The 20,978-nt window shown below is 34.4% G+C and overlaps 1 protein-coding gene across 1 annotated transcript in view; it reads left to right on the top strand.

Moving 5' to 3' along the window:
• The window catches only part of Tbca (tubulin folding cofactor A), an 80,882-nt gene that overhangs the window by 47,309 nt on the left and 12,595 nt on the right, over positions 1–20,978 (top strand). The window contains exon 2 of the mRNA XM_047555945.1: positions 3,145–3,250. Coding sequence (XP_047411901.1) covers positions 3,145–3,250 — 106 coding nt within the window. The remainder of the gene's footprint in view (positions 1–3,144; positions 3,251–20,978) is intronic.

Below are 20,978 nucleotides of genomic sequence, written 5' to 3'. Positions count from 1 at the left end.
ACTTTTTAAAAAACAGTTTTATTTGTTTTGATAGTCCAATAACCATGCAAAATATTCAACACCTTTACTTGTCAGGTGTGGCATATATTTTGGTATCTCTTCAATTTGCTGGAGCCATTGCTGCTGTTTTCCATAGACAAGCACAATGGAATAGGATGACTGGGATTATCAACCAAAATAGTCCGTGGTCCTACACATAGAATCCTCCTCTTGCATTATATATTTCATCAAAAATCACCACAGTATTCTTATTTCTCAATTGTGAATCACTTTTGTTACACTTGTTTTATGTATCTCTTTAAACTGAAAATGTTAAAAGGCAATAGTGAAATTTTAGACATAAATCTTTATTTAGTTTATAGTGAGGTGTGAAGATAAGGAATATAATATAAATATTACCTAATCCTGTCTTCAAGACCTAGCAAGTAAACTGACTTTAGTGTAGAGTGAAAATGCTGAGAAAGTTAGAGGTTGGGTAAAGTGAAATGGCAATCTTCCAAGTCAGGGATCAGCAACTGTTATGCGTATAGGACCGGATAGAGTAAATATTTTAGGTTTTATAGACCATACCATTTGGCCATTCATCTTTGCTCTCATTGCACGACTAGTTATAGACAATACATAAATGAATGAGTATGGCTGTGTTCCAATAAAACTTTATGGACACTAAAATTTGAATTCCAAATAATTTTCACATTTCACAAAATTTTTAATCCTTTAAAGATGCAAAAACCATTCATACCTCTTAGATCATACAAAAAATAGATAGCAAACCAGATTTGGCTCCCTGATCAAATTTGCCAACCTGTGGAAAAGTTTTTGAATTATAGGATGTTGTAAATTGTGCCTATTTCTTATGGCCTGTCTAGTTCCACTACTTGCATTACTAGGGAAGTTTAGTAGCCAAAAAGATTTAGAGATATTGAAAGTCTCATTGCTAATCTAGTGGGTTCTGAGTGTACCTAATACTCTGAATAATAAGCATAATTATATAATGATAATAAAAACAATAACACTATTGCATTGACAATATGCAAGATCAAGAACACAGATGCTTTTTAGAGACCAAGTGTTAAGGCCACAGTATTTGGAAAATGGGGAGTTATGTGAATTGGGGCAAAGTGAATAGCATATGACCCATTTAAAAGAGGCATAGCCTCAACTTAGCTCCAGCCTGTAATGAGAATGCAGGATCCATGTTCCCAAATGAAACATTCAAGAAAAGCTAGAAATCAAGGCATTAGTTGTGTCCCCCTACCTTCCCACCCTTCTCTTTTCTCTCTTTTCTTTTCTCCTCTCCTCTATCAATTATTTTACTTTGAATCTCAGAGGATATTTTTTTATCTTAATTTCTTAATCGTAATGAAAATTATTGTGAAAGTCATTTAAAATTACAAATACAATGGCAATACATCACATTCACCTGTTCAGCTGTTGTGCTTGAGGTGTCAGTACTTGGAGCTATCTCCTGCACTGACTTTGTGATCATAAACTTCACTTTTTTTTCCTTTTTGGTCATGGTTATATTGAGATATAATTTACATGTCACACAGTTCACCCATTTGAAGTCTATAATTCATTACTTTTTAGTATATTTACACTATCACATCAGTTTTACAACATTTTCATCACTCCAAAAAGAAAACACATACCCTTTTGCTGCTGTCTTTCCAGTTACTGCATCCTCCCCAGTCACAGGCAAACACTCATCTACTTTCTATCTCTGTATTTGTCTATTATGGATTTATTCTATAAATAGCGTTACACAATATGTAACCTTTTATGACTGTCTTCTTTCACAGTACGCTAATGTTTACAAGCTTTGTCTGTATTCTAGCATAAATCAGTATCTTATTCCTTTTTATTGCCAAGTAACATTCTGTTGAATGGACATCACATTTTGTTTACCCATTCATTGATAAATGGGCTTAGCAGTTGTTTCCACATTTTACCATTATACATAATGCTATTGCAAACCTTTGTAGACATGTGGACAAGTGTTTTCATTTCTTTATGGTATATACCTGGAAATGGAATTGCTGGGAAATATTAGATAACTGTTTGATTTTTTGAGGCATGACAAACTTTTTCAAAGCTACTACACCAATTTTCATTGCCACTGGCATTGTTGGATAATTATATGCATCCTTGCTAACATATGTTATTCATTATCTAACTTTTTGATTATGGATATCCTAATGGGTGTGAAGTGTTACCTCACTGCGGTTTTGATTTGCATTTTACTTATGACTAATGATTTGTGCTTACTGCTCATTTGTATATCTTCTTTAGAGAAATGCCTTTTCAAATCCTTTGCCCATTCTACTTGGGTTATTTGGTTTTTGGTTGTTGAGTTGTGTTTTCTGTATATTTGGGATGCAGTTCCTTTTCAGGTATATATGATTTGCAAATATTTGCTCACATTCTGTAGTTCCTTTTGAAGCACACAAGTTTTAACCAAAGATAAAGTCCAATTTGTCTTTTTCTTTCTTTTCCTTTTGTTACTTGTGCTTTTGCTGTCATATCTAAAAATTTTTTGGCCTGGTGTAAGATCACCAAGATTAACCTCTATTTTTTCATCCAAGAGTTTTACAATTTTAGCTTTTACCTTTAGATTTTCAATCCATTTTGAGTTAATTTTTTTGTATATGGTGTAAGGACCAGAGAAAATACATGTTTTTTAACTGCAAAGTTCATACCAAATTTACTAGGGATATAGTTCACTAATAGAGATCATTCACCTAGCATATGCAAGCCCCTGAGTTCTATACCCAGAAGAGCATGCGCACATGCGTATGCACACACACAGACACACACAAAGCAAGACAGAAATTTTAGTACATAATAATTTTGAATATTGTTTTTACGTTGTAAATAGAATATAGTGAAACAGGTTTTTAATTTTAAAAATGAGACTTTCATGCTTTGATAGATTTCCACTTGCATTAATTAGGTAGACTACTTAAGAGCACAAAGATCATACTTACATTGTAGTTAAAGTATTTTTCCCTTCTTCCCACCCCATCTAGTCTATTAACTTTGGTATTTTAAGTATGTTTTACATTTACATTGTTTTTTTGTTTAGTGTGGTTTATTCCCTAGAGAAGAAGCTAATTCTCTGAAACATTTTTGGCTTATTTATAGATTGGTCAAAGAAAAAGTGATGTATGAAAAAGAAGCAAAACAACAAGAAGAAAAGATTGAAAAAATGAAAGCTGAAGATGGTGAAAATTATGCCATTAAAAAGCAGGTAAAATTGTACCTTAAATAGTAATAGCTACCATTTTCAGAATACCATGTCAGCTAATATAGTCTTTACAGTAGCCCTCTAAGATGGTTCTGTTATTTACTTCTTCCCATTAAACCATCCATTTAAAGAAAAGAAATTAAAACACAGGTGACATGCCCAAGGTCACACAGTTGCTAAGTAGCATAGCTGAGAACATAAGTATTTTGGCTCTAGAAAGTGTATACTAAGCTATACTGCCTGTCTAAGCTATACTGCCTCTCTAAGTATTAAGTATAAAAAAGGGCTAATCTTATGTAATATGCTTAAATATCTAAATTCAGAAATATTTTCTTCAAGTTGATGTGAAGATCACCAAAATAAAATATGTATTGCATTTCTCAGTGGCTACTTCTGATTGTGTCATGACAGATTTTGGTCTCCTTAGCTTCTTGATTTTGGCATCTGCTTATCTTTACCTCAACTCTCATCAGTCCCTACCTGGACCTCTTAAATGTCTGCCCTTTAGTTTCCTAAATATGCCCTTTCTTCTTTGCCTCTTAAATGTTACCCATGTCTGGGGTGCTTTCCTTACTCCTTTTTTTCTTTCTCCAGATTAATTCCTGTTAAGCTTGTTCCATCCCTTATGCTTCCAGTAATACCTTCTGTATTCCCGTTAAAGCATTTTTGAATCTTTGCCCTCAGCTGATACTTATTTTGTAATTTCTTGAAAAAAAAAAAAAAAAAAAAAAGAAACTGTCAGGGAATCTTCACGTTTCCACTCAGAATTTGTGGGTACCTGCATCTGTACCCATACTACCTTCCTTCCTATGAGAGTGGATTATGGGCATTAGCCCTGGTTGTATTAACTGTCAGTGATGTTGTTATTATTCCTCCATTCTTGTCTTTCATACCTCAACAGTATTTGATACAAGTAACCACTTTCTCCTTGAAATATTCTTTTTTTTTTTTTTTTTTTTTTTTTTTTGGGGGGTACTGGGGATTGAACCCAGAGGTATTTAGCCACTGAGCCACATCCCTAGCCCTTTTCATTTTTTTATTTTGACACAGGGCCTTGCTAAAGTGCTGAGGCTAGCCTCAAACTTGCAATCCTCCTGCCTCAGCCTCCTGAGTTGCTGGGATTGCAGGCAGCACCACCACACCTATTCTTTTATATGGGCAAATTTGATAGAACAGCCTCCTGTTTTTTCTCCTGTTTCACTATCATTATTTTTCAGTTTCCTTTGTTGAACCTCTTTCCACATATACTTTTATCCAGTCCCTCTCTAGGTAATCTCATAGCATCTCATAGACTTATGCCCTTTTATTTGTTCACTCTAATAGAACTTTTTATAGGAATATTAAAATTTTTATTTTTATAGACACAAAGTAAAAAGAAATATTTACTATGCATCTTACGGCTATTAAGGAAATAAAAGTTAAACTGGCTACGTGGCTCAGTGGTAGTGTTTGCCTAGCATGTTCAAAGCCCCAGGTTCAATCCCCAACACTGGGATCCATGGTAAGCCTAGCTGAGAGGGACTACCATTTTGGGGTCATTTTCCAGTTCTTGCTGAACGGCAGCACAAAATTTTCCAAGGTTTTAGTCCATAGATAGCCAACTCCATTCCTCTGAGTTCATGATGAAACTGATGTAGGTGTTTGAAGGCCTTGACGTGCTTGTGAATTTGGATCTGTGAACATCTCCATTCTGGCAAAAGTCTCTTTCATCAGTACTGCTGACCTTGTTCTCCTTAAGAACATCTTGCAGGTAAAGAAATGCCTTTGTATGTCCCAATAATGGTCTGTCCTGCTCCCACGTGTTGTCATCTCTGTAAAGCCAGTTTTCTGTATCTTCCAGCTCCATGTGGCCCCTTGTATTATACTCTGCTTCAGATGCCTCTGGCTCTTGCTTTCCAGATATAGCATTAGCATTAGACTAATGAATTTGGATTAGCCTCTGAATTTGGGGCCAGAATAGGGGGAAACCTGTTGGAGGAACTGGCCGCCAAGGTTAACTGCTATAGCAACCACACCCACTCCAGTAGAATTTATTGAACACTTTCTACATACCAAGTACTACTGTAAGCACTCTTTTAGGTATAATATTTAAAAAGACAGCAAAACAAAAAACCAGAATCCCTACTTGGCATTCATTCTAGTGCCTACACATTCAACTAATTACCTATTTTACATATTTTCTTGGGTATCCTGAATAAAAGTTTTGATCTTCCCCCAACCAAGTTATCTCCAAAAAGCTATTACTTTCATTTTCTCCATCTCAGTAAATGGTAACTCACTTATCCAGATACCTAAGCCAAATATTTATTGGGTTCTTCTTACTACTTCTCTTTCTTTCTAATAATCCTATCAAACATCACCAAGTCCTATTTCTTATTCCTTCTACTTTTCTCTCTACTGTCACTTTTCCAGTCCACTTTACCGTGATCTCTCTTTTTTTTGGGGGGGGGGGCAGGGCGTGGGTGGTGGTGCTGGGATTTGAACTCAGAGTCACTTGACCTCTGAGCCACATCTGCAGCCCTATTTTTGTATTTTATTTAGAGACAGGGTCTCACTGAGTTGCTTAGTGCCTTGCTTTTGCTGAGGCCGACTTTGAACTCAGCGATCCTCCTGTCTCAGCCTCCTAAGCTGCTGGGATTATAGGCATGTGCCACCATATCTGGCTCTACTGTGATCTCTTATCTGAACTATTGCAAAAGCCTCCTAGTTGGTATACTTCTTTGACTGTTGACATCCTCCATTCCTTTCCACCACAACAGCTTAATTGAGTTCTTTAAAATGTGTGTCACATCATTTGCTCTACTACCTAAAAACCAGTGTATTTAAAATAAAATCTAGATGATGCTCAGAAAAAGGAGAATCTGAAATATCTTCTACAGATGTTAAAACTTCAGTTTTTACCATGTAAATTATGTTCCAGATGGTAATAATGCTCTTAAGCCAGATTTAATTCATAAAAATTTATCACTTAAAATCAATTTTTCCTTGGTTATCCAGGAAGAGAACCTTCTTATTTTCTTGGACTAGAAGGAGAACCTACCTTCCTCTATGTATGGATAGCATTTCTTCATATGTAAAGGATTTTAGTATGTCCATTATTTCCAAATAATGAGGGAGGTTTAGTAAACAGATTTATATATACAGAATGTCCCTAGTATTTTAAACTTTATGAACTGCTTTTCATGTGGATTTACCTTGAAATGTAACTTTTTGATTCTTAAAATGTTAGTATACACTTCTATTGTACCTCTCTCACTTTAATGTCCCCTATTGTTTTCTCACATCTAGTGAGAAAATGTGACATAATACAAAACTTTTTTTTATCCAGGTCCTTCTTGGACCCTGTCAGCCTTATTTTTGTAGTCATGAAGCTGGTGGCCTCATTTGTGTGTGTGTGTGTGTGTGTGTGTGTGTGTGTGTGTTTCTTTGCTCTGCTCTTTTCATCACCAGTGTTAAATAAAAACAAGAATCAGTAAGTAGGATGGCTCCAAAGTTAAATGTTTCTGCACAGCAAAAGAAACAATAAAGAAGATGAAGAGAAAGTCTGCAGAATGGGAGAAAATCTTTGTCATTTTTAGTGTCCAAAATATCTAAAGAACTCAGAAACCTTATACCAAATAAATAAATAGCCCAATCACTAAGAAGGTAAATGAACTAAACAGACATTTCTCAAAAGAAGAAGTACAAATGGCAACAAAAACATGAAAAATGTTCAACATTCTTAGCAATCAGGGATCAAGACTAAGATTTCATCTCACTCCAGTTACAATGGCATTCACTAAGAATACAAATAACAGATGCTGGCAAGGATGTGGAAGAAAAGGTACATTCATGTTGTTGATGGGGCTGCAAATTGGTATAACCACTTTGGAAAACAAAATGGAAATTCCTTAGAAGTCTAGGAGTGGAACCACCATATGACCCAGATATACCACTCCTTGGTATCTATACAAAAGAACTAAAATTGGCATACTATAGTGATACATGTATACCAGTGTTCATAGCAATAAAATTCACAATAGCCAAGTTACAGAACCAGCCTGTGGATAAAGAAAATGTGGTATGTATAGAAAGTGGAGTTTTACTGAGCCATAAACAAGAATGAAATTATGGCAGTTGCTGGTAAACCTGGATAGCATCATGCTAAGTGAAATAAACCAGATTCAGCAAGTCAAGGATCCAGTGTTTTCTCTCATATATGGAAGCTGGAGAGAGATAAGGAATTTAAAAGGGTGGGTGATGTCTCATGAAAATTGAAGGGAGAAAAGTAGAGTAGAGTGAGGAAGGGGATCAAGGGGGAAAGAAGAGGGTGACAGGAAAGGGAGGCATTGCAAAATGAAATTGACCAATTTTTTTTTTTTTTTTTTTTTTTTTTCAGTACTGGGGATCGAACTCAGGGCCTTGTGCTTTTGAGGCAAGCACTCTACCAGCTGAGCTATCTCCCCAGCCCCGAAATTGACCAAATTATGCTATATACATGTATGAATATATCACAGTGAATTCCACTTTTATGTATAACTATAATGCACCAATTAAAAATCAATAAATAGAAGGAAGATTAATAGATTAGAGGAAAGGGACCAGGAAGAGGGAAAGGAAAAGTATTAGCGATTTTAATGGAGCAAATTATTTATATGTGTTTATGAATTTGTCAAAATGAACCCCACTATTATGTATAACTATAATGTATAATAAAAAGTCTTTAAAAATAGCCCTATAGCTAGAAGGGAAGTTTTAAGTTACATGGAGTGGGGAATAAATGTGTTTGTCCCTTTCTAAAATAAAATTCTGTAAATATGCACAGGTTATCACAGAACCTATTTTATTTAATTTATATAGTTACCATCTTACAATAAAGCCACTACTTTGTAAGTAAGTATTAACTATTCAAGCTTGTGTTCTCACTGTTACTTTAAGATGTTGACCACAGGCCAGGTATGGTGGCATGTGACTGTAATTCCAGTGACTTGGAAGACAAGTTCGAGGCCAGCCTCAGCAACTTAGTGAGACCCAGTGTCAAAATAAAAAATAAAAAGGCTGGGTAAGGCACCCCTGGATTCAATCCCCAGTACCAAAAACAAAACAACAACAAAAAATCTTGTACTGATTTTTTGTCATTGACTACATATGTACCTATAGAAGGAAAAAAATCATTTCTTAAATCCCTTTTACACTCAACCATGTTAAAATTCTCTTGTCACAGTGGTTGTGGTTTATAACATTTTTTAGATTCATAATTAGCCTGGTACTTAACATTCAAAAATATCATACCATATCCATTACAAACAATAGATTTTTCTGTTTTGCTGCTAATACCAACTTGCAGCGTATATAGTTATCAGTTGCAGTTTTGTTTCAGAGTCTCCTGAAAAATTGTCTTTAGCCCAGCCTTTCCCACGTTTTTCTTAATTTTCTTTTCTTAACTTAGCTGTATTATGACCTTTCATGCTTTTCCTTATATACAGTGGGTGTTGTGAGAATTGCTGTTTCTGATTTGCTCAGGAGTTTTAAGGTCAATGTGGTTTCTTGACATTTGCTGTGACTCTTAGAAAGTATTAAGGACTTTGAGCACTGTGTTTTGTAGATTTTCTACACTTTTCTGAATATATTCCTCTTCTGAGCTAAATGCCATCCTTGGCCACTGCTCACTACCTTGGCTTTTCTTTCACCTGGGTCTGTGTTTCTCTGCTTTCTTAGCTTTTCTAAACTGGCCATAATTTATAATATGCCCATAAAATTCTGTTGCTCTCTACAAAACTTCTTACTTTGAAGTGGGTTGCCAAAAATCAGGGGAAGGGCCCTCTCCTGGACTAGGTCTTACTTTCATTATTTTAAGTGAAGTAATTAGGCAGAAGTTTTTAGGACCCTCAGAGACCAAAACAACAATCAAAGATTTATTCTACTGCCCACCTGTTTTCTGGCGAAACAATTTAACACAACATTCATATATTGTTCCAGTTGATGTTAGCCGTCTGCTACTGATGTCCTCCTTCTTCTTCACTTTCCCCAGTCCCTAATTAGAGAGATGGATACACAGGCTTTTGCCTTTAGTAAGGGAGATATTCTGGTTTGTTTGTTTTTTAATCTATCTTGGAACAGAAATGCTTGGCAGTCAAATATATCTCTGTTATTTCTTCTGAGGCATGACTCATCTTTTCCCTCAGTGTCGTTAGAACACAGACTAGCATAATTTTTAGACAATGTCTCCTCACAAAAACTTTGCAGTTATTACATGTTCATTAATTGCTTTATGTGTAATTTGTCTTTATGAGAAAGATGAACACATTTTTTCTGACTCACTTGAAATATGAGTTTACATTAGATGTTTCTTTTTCCTAAATATAAAAGGAAATTTTTTCATTAAATATGTGGAAAATATTAGGAGAACTCAATGGACAAAGAAGAAATTTACCAGGGGTCTCCCAAGGTTTTTGCAAAAAATATTGAGATCTTATATTAATCAATAATAAAAATATTATGGAAAACAATTTTCAGTTATGCAAGAAAATAATTTTGTCTCTTGGTACATAATACTCAAGTTTATAACAGGGTTCTGTTAGTACACTTGCTTCTTTTATGTTATAGATTCACAGGAAGTTGCAAAAAATATTTGGGGAGGTCTTGTATACCATTCACCCTTCTCTCGATTTTAACATCTTGTGTAATTATAATTCAGTATCCAAATCATGAACTTGATGTTGGTACACCATGGAGCTGATACATATTTCACTAGTTATAAATGAACTCATTTGCATGTTTATATGTATATATCTGTGCAGTTCTATCAAATGTGTAGCATATATAACTACCACCAAATCAAGATGAAATATCACCAGGCTCCCTTGTGATATTGAACAGTCACTTTATAACTGTTCTCATCTTCTCTATCCCCAAACCCTTTATAATTATACTATTTCAGGAATGTCATATCACATATAATGGAACCATACATTATGTAAACTTTTAAAATTGACTTTTCCACTTAGAACAATTCCCTTGAGGTCTTTTGAAGTTGTTCAAAAATAGTTTGTTCCTTTTTTATTGCTGAGTAGTATTTCATGATATTAATGTACTACCATTTGACCATTGAAAGACATTTAGGTAGTTTCTAAGTTGTGACTATCATGAAAAAAAACTTCTATGAACATTTGTATACAATTTTGACTTAAAGATAAAAGTTTCACTTCTCTACAATAAATGCCCAGGAGTGCAATTGCTAGGCCATAGTAGTGTATTTTTTTGTTTGTTTTAAAAGAAACTGCCAAACTTTTTTCCAATGTGGCTATACCATTTGTATTCCCACCAGTAGTATGTGAATAATTCAGTTTCTCCACATCTTTACCAGCATTCAGTGTTGTCAATATTGATTTTAGTATTTATCCATCACCTATATGATAGTTGAGTGGTAATATCTCATTGTGCTTTTAATTTGCATTTCCCTAGTGGCTAATAATGTTAAACATCTCTCCATGTGCATATTTGCTTTCTGTGTGTCCTCTTCAGTGAAATTTCTGTTCACTGAATGCTTTGAATTTCTGTTCATTGGATAATTTGAATTTTTACATTAGAGTTTTTAGACTCTTTGTTTCTTTGTTTTTGGCACTGGAAATTTGACCCAGGGTTGCTTTACTATTGAGCTACACCCCTGTTCCTTTTATTTTTTATTTTGAGACAGGGTCTCACTAAATTGCTGAGAGTCTTGCTAAGTTGCTGAGGCTGGCCTCAATTTGTGATACTCCTGCCTCCCAAGTTACTAGAATTACAGGCATGCACCATGGCACCCACCAAGAATTCTTTATATTCTAGACACATGCTCTGTCAAATATGTGATTTTCAAATATTCATCTGTATTCTGACATTTTTAAAAAAATTTTAAAAATTTGTTCTAATTTGTTGTCCATGACAATAGAATGCATTTATATATTTTGATAGATCATAGATGGAGTGTAATCTCTCATTTTTCTGATTATACATATGATGGGATCACATTGGTCATGCAGTACATGAGGTAATGTCTATTTCACTCCATATCATTCCTTTCCTCATACCCCTCGCCCCTCCCTTCACTCTGCTCTACCTAATGTAAAGTAACTCTATTCTTTCTTATCTCCCCACTTATTGTGAATTAACATCTACATATCACCAACAAATGCCGTAACTTCGTTCTTCTTTAAAGCTGAGTAATATTCCATCATATATATATGTATATATATATATACACACACACCATGTTTTCTTTATCCATTCATCTGTTCAAGGTTATCTAGGTTGGTTCCATATTTTAGCTATTGTGAATTGAGCTGCTATAAACATTGATGTGACTGTGTCACTGTAGTATGTTGATTTTAAGTTCTTTGGGTATAAACTGAGGAGTGGGATAACTGAGTCAAATGGTGGTTCCATTCCAAGTTTTCTGAGGAATCTCCATACTGCTTTCCATAATGGTTGTACCATTTGCATTCCCACCAGTAATGTATGAGTGTACCTTTTTCCCCACATTCTTGCCAACATTTATTGTTGCTTGTATTCTTGATAATTGCCATTCTGACTGGAGTGAGATGAAATCTTAGAGTAGTTTTGATTTTGCATTTCTCTAATTGCTAGAGATGATGAACATTTTTTCATATATTTGCTGATTGAGTGTATATCTTCTTCTGTGAAGTGTCTGTTCAGTTCCTTAACCCATTTATTTATTGGGTTATTTGTATTTTTTTGAGTTCTTTATATATCCTAGAGATTAATACTTTATGTGAAGTGCATGTGGTAAAGATTTTCTCCCAATCTGTAGGCTCTCTCTTCACATTATTGATTGTTCTTTTGCCAAGAAGAAGCTTTTTAGTTTGAGTCCATCCCATTTATTGATTCTTGATTTAACTTCTTGTGTTTTAGGGATCTTGTTAAAGATGTCACTTGGTCAGGCTGCGACATGGTGAAGATATGGGCCTACGTTTTCATCTAGTAGTTGCAGGGTCTCTGTTCTAGTGCCTAAGTATTTGATCTACTGTGAGTTGAGTTTCATGCAGGATGAGCAATAAAGGTTTAATTTCATTTTGTTACATGTTGCTTTCCATTTTTCCCAGCACCATTTGTTGAATAGACTGTCTTTTTTCCAGTAAATGTTTTTGGCACCTTTGTCTAGTATGAGATTACCTGTATTTGTATCTGTGTCTTCTATCCTGTACCATTGGTCTATGTGTCTGTTTTGGTGCCAGTACCATGCCATTTTTATTACTATAGCTCTGTAGTATACTTTGAGGTCTGGTAATGTGATGCCTCCTGCTTCACTTTTCTTTCTAAGGATTGCTTTGGCTATTCTGGGTCTCTTATTTTTCCAAATGAATTTCATGATTGCTTTTTCTAGTCTATGAAGAATGTCATTGGAATTTTAATAGGAATTGTATTAAATTTGTATAACACTTTTGGTAGTATAGCCATTTGACAATATTAATTCTGCCTATCCAGGAGCATGGGAGTTCTTTCCATCTTCTAAGGTCTTCTTTAATTTCTTTTTTTAGTGTTCCGTAGTTTTCATTGTAGAGGTCTCTCACCTCTTTTGTTAGATTGATTCCCAGTATTTTATTTTTTATTTTTTGAGGCAATTGTGAATGGGAGTGTTCTTTATTTCTCTTTAGATTCATTATATATCAAAGCCCTAGAAAAGGAAGACCAAATTAACACCAAAAACATTAGAAGACAGGAAATAATTAAAATCAGGGCTGAAATCAATGAAATTGAAGCAAAAGAAACAATTGAAAAAATTGACAAAATGAAAAATTGGTTCTTTGAAAAAATTAATAAAATTGATAAACCCCTAGCCACACTAATGAAAAGGAAAAAAAAAAAAAAAAACAAATTACTAAAATACATGATGAAAAAGGGAATGTCACAATGAACACAACTGAAATACAGAAGATAATTAGAAACTATTTTGAAAATTTACACTCCAATAAAATGGAAAATATTGAAGACATTGACAAATTTCTAGAGACATATGACCTACCTAAACTGAATCAGGAGGTCATACATGATTTAAACAGAACAATTTCAAGTAATGAAATAAAAATCACCATCAAAAGCCTACTAATTAAGAAAAGCCGAAGACCAGACGGATTCTCAGCCAAGTTCTACAAGACCTTAAAAGAAGAATTAACACCAATACTCCTCAAATTATTCCATGAATTAGAAAAGGAAGGAACCCTTCTAAACTCATTCTATGAGGCTACTATCACTCTGATACCAAAACCAGACAAAGACACATCAAGAAAAGAAAACTTCAGACCCATATGCCTGATGAACATAACTGTGAAAATTCTCAACAAAATTCCGGCAAATTGCATACAAAAACATGCTAAAAAGGTAGTACACCACAATCAAGTAGGGTTCATCCCAGTGACACAGGGTTGGTTCAGTGTATGGAAAACAATAAACTTAATTCATCATATCAGTAGACTTAAAAACAAGAATTAAATGATCATCTCAATAGATGCCGATAAAGCATTTGACAAAATACAGCACCCCTTCATGTTCAAAACACTAGAAAAACTAGGGGTAGTGGGAACGTATCTCATCTCTGTAAAAGCCATATATGCCAAACCCAAGGCCAACATAATTCTAAATGGAGAAAAACTGAAAACATTCCCTCTAAAAACTGGAATAAGATAAGGATGCCCTCTTTCACCACTGTCCTTGAAAGCCACAGCAATTAGACAGAAGAAAGAAATGAAAGGTATACAAATAGGTAAAGAAGAACTCAAACTATCACTATTTGCCAATGACATGATTCTATATTTAGAAGATCCAAAAAATTCCACCAAAAAACTTTTAGAACTAATAAATGAATTCAGCAAAGTAATGGGATATAAATCAATACCCATAAATCAAACACATTCCTATACATCAGTAATAATCTGACCTTTTAACCTCTATCTTCTTGAATAGTCTTTAAACTGAACAAGTTTTGAATTTTGTGAACATTGAATTTATCAGTACTTTCTTTCATGAATCATACTTTGTTCTCAAGATTTTCTATTGATTTTCTAAAAGTTATGTAGTTTTGTGTTTTAAGTCTTTGATCCAATTTGTGTTCATCTGTATGTAAGGTGTGAGGTTTGAAGTTTTTCTTTTTGCCAATGCATGCCCAATTGTTCTAGCACCATTTATTGAATTAGGCTATCCTTCCTCCAATAAACTGCCTTTGCAAGTTGGGTGTGGTGGTGCATGCCTGTAATCTCAGCAACTCAGGGGACTGAGACAAGACAATCACAAGTTCAAAACCAGCCTCAGCAACTTAGTGAGACCCTGTCTCAAAATTAAAACAAACAAATAACAAAACATAAAAAGGGTTAGTGATATATGGCTTGGTGGTTAAATACCTGAGTTCACTCTGTGGTACCAAAACAAACAAACAAACTGCTTTCATATTTTGGTTAAAACAGCTGACATTTTTGTAGGTCTCTTTTGGGGTTTTCTTTTCTGGTCTGTTCATTTTTATCCTTTTAACAGTACAGCACTATCCTGTGTACTCTACCTACATAGTTAGCCTTACCATTGGAGATACTATGTATTCTCACTTTGTTCTCTTTGGTTTTTCTCCAAGAATTGTTTTGTGCTTCTAGTTCTTTTTCCTCTCCTTGCAAATTTTTAAATAGGCTTATCTGTGTTTATAAAACATCTTTTGATAGGAATTGTATTAAATCTGTTTACAGTTTGGGGATAATTAACTTCTTTGTTAAAATTTCCAACCAATGAGCTTGGCAAGTCTCTCCAATTCGTGTCATAGATTTATACCTAAGTTGTTCATTTCCTCTGGAACTGTTATAAATGGTATTGTTTCTAGTTTCAATTTCCACATATAGTATGTATGTATGTATGTATGTATGTATGTATGTATTTGTGTGTGTGTTGCTTTGTGACTAGTGATCTCAGTTCTTAATTCCAGAAGAGTTTTTTGGTTTGATAGATTCCTGCTTATTTCCTACAGTCATGCCATTTGTAGAGAGGGGCAGCTTTATTTCTTCTTTTCAAAATACATATGCCTGTTTCTTTTTCTTTTTCTTATCTTATTATACTGGCTACAATTCACAAAACTATACCGAATAAGAGTAGTGAGAGTAGGCATCCTTACATTATTCCCAAATCTTAAGGAAAAAGCATTTAGTCTTTACCATTAAATATGTTAGACTATGTAAATTTCTTATACATAGTCTTTATCCTGTTAAGGAAGTTCCCTTCTATTCCTAGTTTGCTGAGTATTTTTGAAATGAATGAGTGTTGAATTTTGTCAACTTTTTTTTCTTGTCATTTGAGATTTTTTTCTTGGACTTGTTGATATTGTGAATTATATGGGTTGGTTTTCAAATATTGAAACAGTCTTGAATATCTGGAATAAATCCCAATTGATCATGGTATATAATTATTTTTATATGTAACTGTATTCACTTTACTAATATTTTTTTGAGGATTTTCACATCTAAGTTTGTGAGAGGTACTGGTCTTCAGTTTGGGGCTTTGGGAGATTTTTGTTTTGTTTATACTGTATTTGATTTAGGGATTAAGGTAAAACTGGTCTCTTAAAATGAGTTGTAAAGCGGTCCTCTTCTCTTTTCTTGAAGAATTTGTGTATATTGGAAGTAAGCCTTTGTTTGATAGAATTGCCTAATGAAACAGTCTGGGCCTGGAGAGTACTTTTAAATTTCATCTCTACTTTCTTTAATGATTACAGGACTATTTAGGTTATTTGGGTGAGTTAGAGTGGTTTATAGTTTTTGAGGAATGGATCCATTGCTTCAAAGTTATTTATGAGCATTATGAACAATATTATAATTATTTGTGGTATTTCTTTATTTTCCCTTTAGTGGTTGCAGGATCTATAGTGGTATCTTCTATTTTGGTACTGATTTTGTTGATTTGTGCCGCTAGCCTTATCTTTGTCTTGCCAGAGACACATTAATTAAAAAAAAAAAAAAAACAGGTTTCGTATTTTTTCTGTTGTTTTCTTGTTTTTAATTTTATTAATTTATACTCATTATTTCATTTCTTCTGTTTTACATTTATTTGGCTTTTCTTTTTCTGTGTTTCTGAAATAAGAACATAGACTTAATTTGAGACTTTTTCTTTCTCCTTGTATAAATGTTTAATACTAAAATTTCTCTCTCAGTCTGAGTTTAGTTGCATCTCAAAAAAATCCAACTTTTTACATTTTATATTTTTTCATCTTTTAAAAACATATATTCATGTTTCCTTCATGACTTTCTTGTTGTACTGTGGGTTATTTAGATGTATATTGCTTAATTTCTAAGTGAAGATTTTCCTTCCTTCTGTTACTGATTTCTTTTTTATTTTTTTATTTTTTTGGTTTTGGGGATTGAACCCAGGAGCACTTTACCATTGAGCTCCATCCCCAACCCTTTTTTTTTTTTTTTTTTTTCTTCTTCCAATTTTTTTTTTTGGGGTTTTTTTTTTTTTTTTTTTTTTTTTTATTGTAAACAAATGGGATACATGTTGTTTCTCTGTCTGTACATGGCGTAAAGGCATACCATTTGTGTAATCATAAATTTACATAGGGTAATGTTGTTTGATTCATTCTGCCATTTTTTCCCTTTCCCCCCTCCCCTCCCACCCTTCCCCCCCTCCCCTCCCACCCTTCCCCTCCATCTATACAGTTCTTCCTTCCTCAATTCCTGCCCCCCTCCCTAAACCCAACTCCAACCCCAACACTAACCCTTCCCACACCCCATTATGTGTCATCATCCACTTATTAGCGATATCATTCTTCCTTTGGTTTTTTGAGATTGGCTTATCTCACTTAGCATGATATTCTCCAGTTTCATCCATTTGCCTGCAAATGCCATAATTTTATCATTCTTTATGGCTGAGTAATATTCCATTGTATATATATACCACATTTTCTTTATCCATTCATCAATTGAAGGACATCTAGGTTGGTTCCACAATCTGGCTATTGTGAACTGAGCAGCTATGAACATTGATGTGGCTGTATCTCTGTAATATGCTGATTTTAAGTCGTTTGGGTATAGGCCAAGGAGTGGGATAGCTGGGTCAAATGGTGTTTCCATTCCAAGTTGTCTAAGGAATCTCCACACTGCTTTCCAGAGTGGCTGCACTAATTTGCAGCCCCACCAGCAATGTAAGAGTGTACCTTTCTCCCCACATCCTCGCCAACACCTGTTGTTGCTTGTATTCTTGATAATTGCCATTCTAATTGGGGTGAGATGGAATCTTAGGGTGGTTTTGATTTGCATTTCTCTTATTACTAGAGATGGTGAACATTTTTTCATATGTTTGTTGATTGCTTGTATATCTTCTTCTGTGAAGTGTCTATTCATTTCCTTAGCCCATTTGTCAGTTGGATTATTTACATTCTTGGTGTAGAGTTTTTTGAGTTCTTTATAGATTCTGGAGATTAGCGCTCTATCTGAAGTATGATTGGCAAAGATTTTCTCCCACTCTGTAGGCTCTTTCTTCGCATTGCTGATAGTTTCCTTTGCTGAGAGAAAGCTTTTTAGTTTGAATCTATCCCAGTTATTAATTCTTGCTTTTATTTCTTGTGCTATGGGAGTCCTGTTGAGGAAGTCTGGTCCTAAGCCGACATGTTGAAGCTCTGGACCTACTTTTTCTTCTATAAGATGCAAGGTCTCTGGTCTGATTCCGAGATCCTTAATCCATTTTGAGTTTAGTTTCGTGCATGGTGAGAGATATGGGTTTACTTTCATTCTGTTGCATATGGATTTCCAATTCTCCCAGCACCATTTGTTGAAGAGGCTATCTTTTCTCCATTGCATATTTTTGGCCCCTTTGTCTAGTATGAGAAAATTGTATTTATTTGGGTTTGTGTCCGTGTCCTCTATTCTGTACCATTGATCCACCTTTCTATTTTGGTACCAATACCATGCCATTTTTGTTACTATTGCTTTGTAGTAGAGTTGAAGATCTGGTATTGCGATACCCCCTGCTTCACTCTTTCTGCCAAGGATTGCTTTAGCTATTCTGGGTTTTTTATTCTTCCAGATGAATTTCATAATTGCTTGCTCTATTTCTGTAAGGTACATCATTGGGATTTTCATTGGAATTGCATTGAATCTGTATAGCACTTTTGGTAGTATGGCCATTTTGACAATATTAATTCTTCCTATCCAAGAACATGGGAGATCTTTCCATCTTCTAAGGTTTTCTTTAATTTCTTTCTTTAGTGTTCTGAGGTTCTCATTGTAGAGGTCTTTCACCTCTTTTGTGAGATTGATTCCCAAATACTTTATTTTTTTTGAAGCTATTGTGAATGGGGTAGTTTTCCTAATTTCTCTTTCTGAAGATTCATCGCTTATGTATAAAAATGCCTTAGATTTATGTGCATTGATCTTATATCCCGCTACTTTACTGAATTCACTTATGAGATCTAAAAGTTTTCTGGTGGAATTTCCTGGTTCCTCTAAGTATACCATCATATCATCAGCAAATAGGGATAGTTTGAGTTCTTCTTTTCCTATTCGTATCCCTTTAATTTCTTTGGTCTGTCTAATTGCTCTGGCTAGAGTTTCAAGGACGATATTGAATAGAAGTGGTGAAAGAGGGCATCCCTGCCTTGTTCCAGTTTTTAGAGGGAATGCTTTCAGTTTTTCACCATTTAGAATGATATTAGCCATGGGTTTAGCGTAGATGGCCTTTACAATGTTAAGGAATGTTCCCACTATCCCTATTTTTTCTAGTGTTTTGAGCATGAAGGGGTGCTGTATTTTATCAAATGCTTTTTCTGCATCTATCGAAATAATCATGTGATTCTTGACTTTAAGTCTATTGATATGGTGAATGACATTTATTGATTTCCTGATGTTGAACCAACCTTGCATCCCTGGGATGAAACCCACTTGATCATGGTGCACTATCTTTTTAATATGTTTTTGTATGCGATTTGCTAAAATTTTGTTGAGAATTTTTGCGTCGATGTTCATTAAGGATATTGGTCTGAAATTTTCTTTCCTCGATGTGTCTCTGTCTGGTTTAGGAATCAGGGTAATATTGGCTTCATAGAATGAGTTTGGGAGAGTTCCCTCCTCTTCTATTTTCTGGAATACTTTGAGAAGTATTGGAATGAGTTCTTCTTTAAAAGTTTTGTAGAACTCGGCTGAGAACCCATCTGGTCCTGGACTTTTCTTTGTTGGTAGGCTTTTGATGACTTCTTCTATTTCATTACTTGAAATTGGTCTATTTAAATTGTGTATGTCCTCCTCGTTCAGTTTAGGCAATTCATATGTCTCTAGAAACCTGTTGATGTCTTCGAAATTTTCTATTTTGTTGGAGTATAGATTTTCAAAATAGCTTCTAATTATGTTTTGTATTTCAGTTGTGTCTGTTGTGATATTTCCTTGTTCATTCCGAATTTTAGTGATTTGGGTTTTCTCTCGTCTTCTCTTTGTTAGTGTGGCTAAAGGTTTATCAATTTTGTTTATTTTTTCGAAGAACCAAGTATTTATTTTGTCAATTTTTTGTATTGTTTCTTTCGTTTCAATTTCATTGATTTCAGCTCTCAGTTTAACTATTTCCTGTCTTCTACTACTTTTGGTGTTGGTCTGTTCTTCTTTTTCTAGGGCTTTGAGCTTAGTGTTAGGTCATTTATTTTTTGAGTTTTACTTCTTTTATTAAATGCGCTCCATGAAATAAATCTTCCTCTAAGTACTGCTTTCATAGTGTCCCAGAGATTTTGATATGTTGTTTCTTTGTTCTCGTTTACCTCTAAGAATTTTTTAATTTCCTTCCTAATATCTTCTGTTATCCATTCATCATATAGTAGCATATTGTTTAATCTCCAGGTGTTGGAGTAGTTTCTGTTTTTTACTCTTTCATTAATTTGTAACTTCAATCCATTATGATCTGATAGAATACAAGGTAGTGTCTCTATCTTCTTGTATTTGCTGACATTAGCTTTGTGGCATAATATATGGTCTATTTTAGAGAAGGATCCATGTGCTGCTGAGAAGAAAGTGTATTTGCTCTTGGTTGGATGGTATATTCTATAAATGTCTGTTAAGTCTAAATTATTGATTGTGTTATTGAGATCTATGGTGTCTTTGTTCAATTTTTGTTTGGAAGATCTGTCCAGTGGTGAAAGAGGCATGTTAAAATCACCTAGTATTATTGTGTTATGGTCTATTTGGTTTCTAAAATTGAGAAGGATTTGTTTAACATACATGGATGAGCCACTGTTTGGGGCATAGATGTTTATGATTGTTATATCTTGCTGATTTATGCTTCCCTTAAGCAGTATGAAATGTCCTTCTTTATCCCTTCTAACTAACATTGGCTTGAAGTCCACATTATCTGAAATGAGGATGGATACTCCAGCTTTTTTGCTGAGCCCATGTGCATGGTATGTTTTTCCCCATCCTTTCACCTTTAGTCTATGGGTATCTCTTTCTATGAGGTGAGTCTCTTGCAGGCAACGTATTGTTGGATCTTTCTTTTTAATCCAATCTGCCAGTCTATGTCTTTTGATTGATGAATTCAGGCCATTAACATTCAGGGTTATTATTGAGATATGATTTGTATTCCCAGTCATTTGGTTCATATTTAAAATTTTTGACACATCTTGGTTCCTCCTTTATTTGACAGTTCCTTTAGGATAATTCCTCCCTTTGCTGATTTGCTTCTTTGTTTTTTATCTCTTCCTCATGAAATATTTTGCTGAGAATGTTCTGTAATGCTGGCTTTCTTTTTGTAA

The sequence above is a fragment of the Sciurus carolinensis genome, chromosome 6 (assembly GCF_902686445.1).
Source record: "Sciurus carolinensis chromosome 6, mSciCar1.2, whole genome shotgun sequence".
Classification (NCBI taxonomy): domain Eukaryota; kingdom Metazoa; phylum Chordata; class Mammalia; order Rodentia; family Sciuridae; genus Sciurus; species Sciurus carolinensis.
Note: the sequence above shows the minus strand (reverse complement) of the source record. Positions and strands in the feature narration are given on the sequence as shown.